This window comes from Abrus precatorius, unplaced genomic scaffold (genome assembly GCF_003935025.1).
Source record: "Abrus precatorius isolate BTA unplaced genomic scaffold, Abrus_2018 Scaffold11, whole genome shotgun sequence".
Taxonomy (NCBI): Eukaryota; Viridiplantae; Streptophyta; class Magnoliopsida; order Fabales; family Fabaceae; genus Abrus; species Abrus precatorius.
The window spans coordinates 25,036,584-25,038,749 of NW_020874303.1; the positions used below are offsets into that span (position 1 = coordinate 25,036,584).

At 36.1% G+C, this 2,166-nt stretch overlaps 1 protein-coding gene across 1 annotated transcript; it reads right to left on the reverse strand.

Moving 5' to 3' along the window:
* Positions 1-356: 356 nt before the first annotated feature.
* Positions 357-1,830, reverse strand: LOC113855904 (serine/threonine-protein phosphatase 7 long form homolog). Its single transcript, XM_027487535.1, has 3 exons — positions 992-1,830; positions 827-893; positions 357-725 (listed from the first exon to the last, which is right to left on the reverse strand). Exons 1-3 carry the CDS (start codon positions 1,828-1,830, stop codon positions 357-359), a joined length of 1,275 nt encoding a protein of 424 aa, XP_027343336.1.
* Positions 1,831-2,166: the final 336 nt, after the last annotated feature.

Here is a 2,166-nt window from a genome sequence, read left to right on the forward strand (position 1 = left end):
CGTACACTTGTCGTCGTCGACGTCCCAAACCCTTTCCTTCTCTTCGTTGTTGTGGCTGATCTACGTGTAAGTCTGGATGTTGTGGATTGCCATTCTGCACTGGAGGATTTGAACATGAAACAGGTTCTAATATGCGATCATGCTCCTTTTTTAGTGATAGGAGAGTCTCAGACAAGTCCTTCAACTCTTCAAAGGTAAAATCATCTTGTCCATCAGTACTTAAGTAATGCAATCTCTCCATTGCATCACCCTGAAAATGAAATGAGTTTAACATATTTGTATATACAAAATTGTCTCAATAATTAAATAAAATAACAACATACCGACAGAGCTGATATGGCTACATCCCTGGTCATTCAACGACGAGTGTGAGTAATATACCATCGCATGTATTCTGAATTAGAACTGAGTAATCCATACTGCATCTCATTAGCCATAACCCACAAGCGTCTACTCTCCCAAATATCTAAAATAGCACCGAATTTTGCTGACCAATTTTCTCCAGTCTTTCCTCTATGGGTAAGGTCATGAAGCTGGTCAGGCTGATAAGGAGCCCTTGGTATATGCTGAACCATACCAAACTGACGCATCACTCGGTCAGGTTGATGCCACTCACAAACTTGAAAACATATAAGTGGCACAACCGCCCTCCATAAATCTATACCGTCTCTACAGATGGGTGGAAGCATGTTGATAAGTTCCATGTTGTATAGCACCAATATAATCTACATGAAAGAATAAAAATACGATAAACACCATTAATGTTATCTAATTTTATTTACCTATTTCACCATAAATTAGGCTATATTACCTCATCACGTCATACACGATCAAAGAGATATCTGTAGTACTGTACATCTTTCCTTCCTTTCCTCATTCCTTGTGACAACCATCTGCAAATAATGTTTAATAAAAATATTACATGATCGATAAATAACATTATATAGAATGTATGCATAGACAGACAATAACAATAACAATAAAAACTTACCTGACACCATACGGAAGATTGAGACGTGTATAGGGGGGTTTACTAGGTGCTATATCAGGAAATCTATCCCAAGCCCACATCACAACCAACGCAGCAAGTCTTCCAATAGCAACATGATCAATGTTAGTGGCCATGCATAGCTCTCGGTACAAATAACCTAGAACTGCTGAGCCCCAACTATATTGACCGGTCAACTCAAAATCTTCAAGTAAAGGTAAGTATCTAATAGATACCCTACTGCTAGAGTGATCAGCAAGAATGAACCCTCTAATAAGCCTCAATATATATGCCCTAGCAAATCGAGTAATCTGCATAGGACTGTGATTATGCATACTAATATGAGTAAAGTGGATGTCTAACCAGCTTATCTTCAAGAAACTCCCTACAAAATGCTCAGGTCCTAGTCTGATACCTAAGCTGTCTTCCACAATCTGCGCCCAATCACCTCCAGTAGGTGCTATAACTGGTCTCCTAATTATACGTAATCCTAACAGGATTGCAACATCTTGAAGAGTAATAGTACACTCTTCAGGGGACATGTGGAAGGTATGCGTCTCAGGCCTCCACCTCTCCACTAATGCAGTAATCAACCCCACATCTAGGAGAAACTGGGATAAGTTAGCCACTCCAATAAACCCTGCTAACTCCAGATGAGGAATAATTTCTTCAAGAACACCCTCTAGTCCACCAGAAATATTTTGACTTTTCCTGACCCTCAACGTCGGGTGATTACGTCCATCCCAAACATGCTCAGAAACATGAATACTCTGAAACCGAAGAAGTGATGAATCTTCTGGACCAGGATTAATAACCCGACTCTGTCCTGAAAATGATGCCATCTATACAAAAAAAACATATTAATATACGAGTGTGATTTAACTGATTTCATAATTTCTTTCTATTCTTATAAATATATAACTAATATAACATGACTAATTATATTATTCAAACATATTATATAAATTTTATTTTCAATTATGTATTAATACAAACATTTTATATCATTTTTTATTTAATATTATCACTATTATGACATTATTTACCTATAATTTTGTTTTCAATTTTATTTATCATATACTATTTTTTTAAGTCTACAATAATTACATAATAACAAATTCTATATTTCTATACTACACAAATTGATAAATGAGTATCAAAATTTTACTAACCTTAAT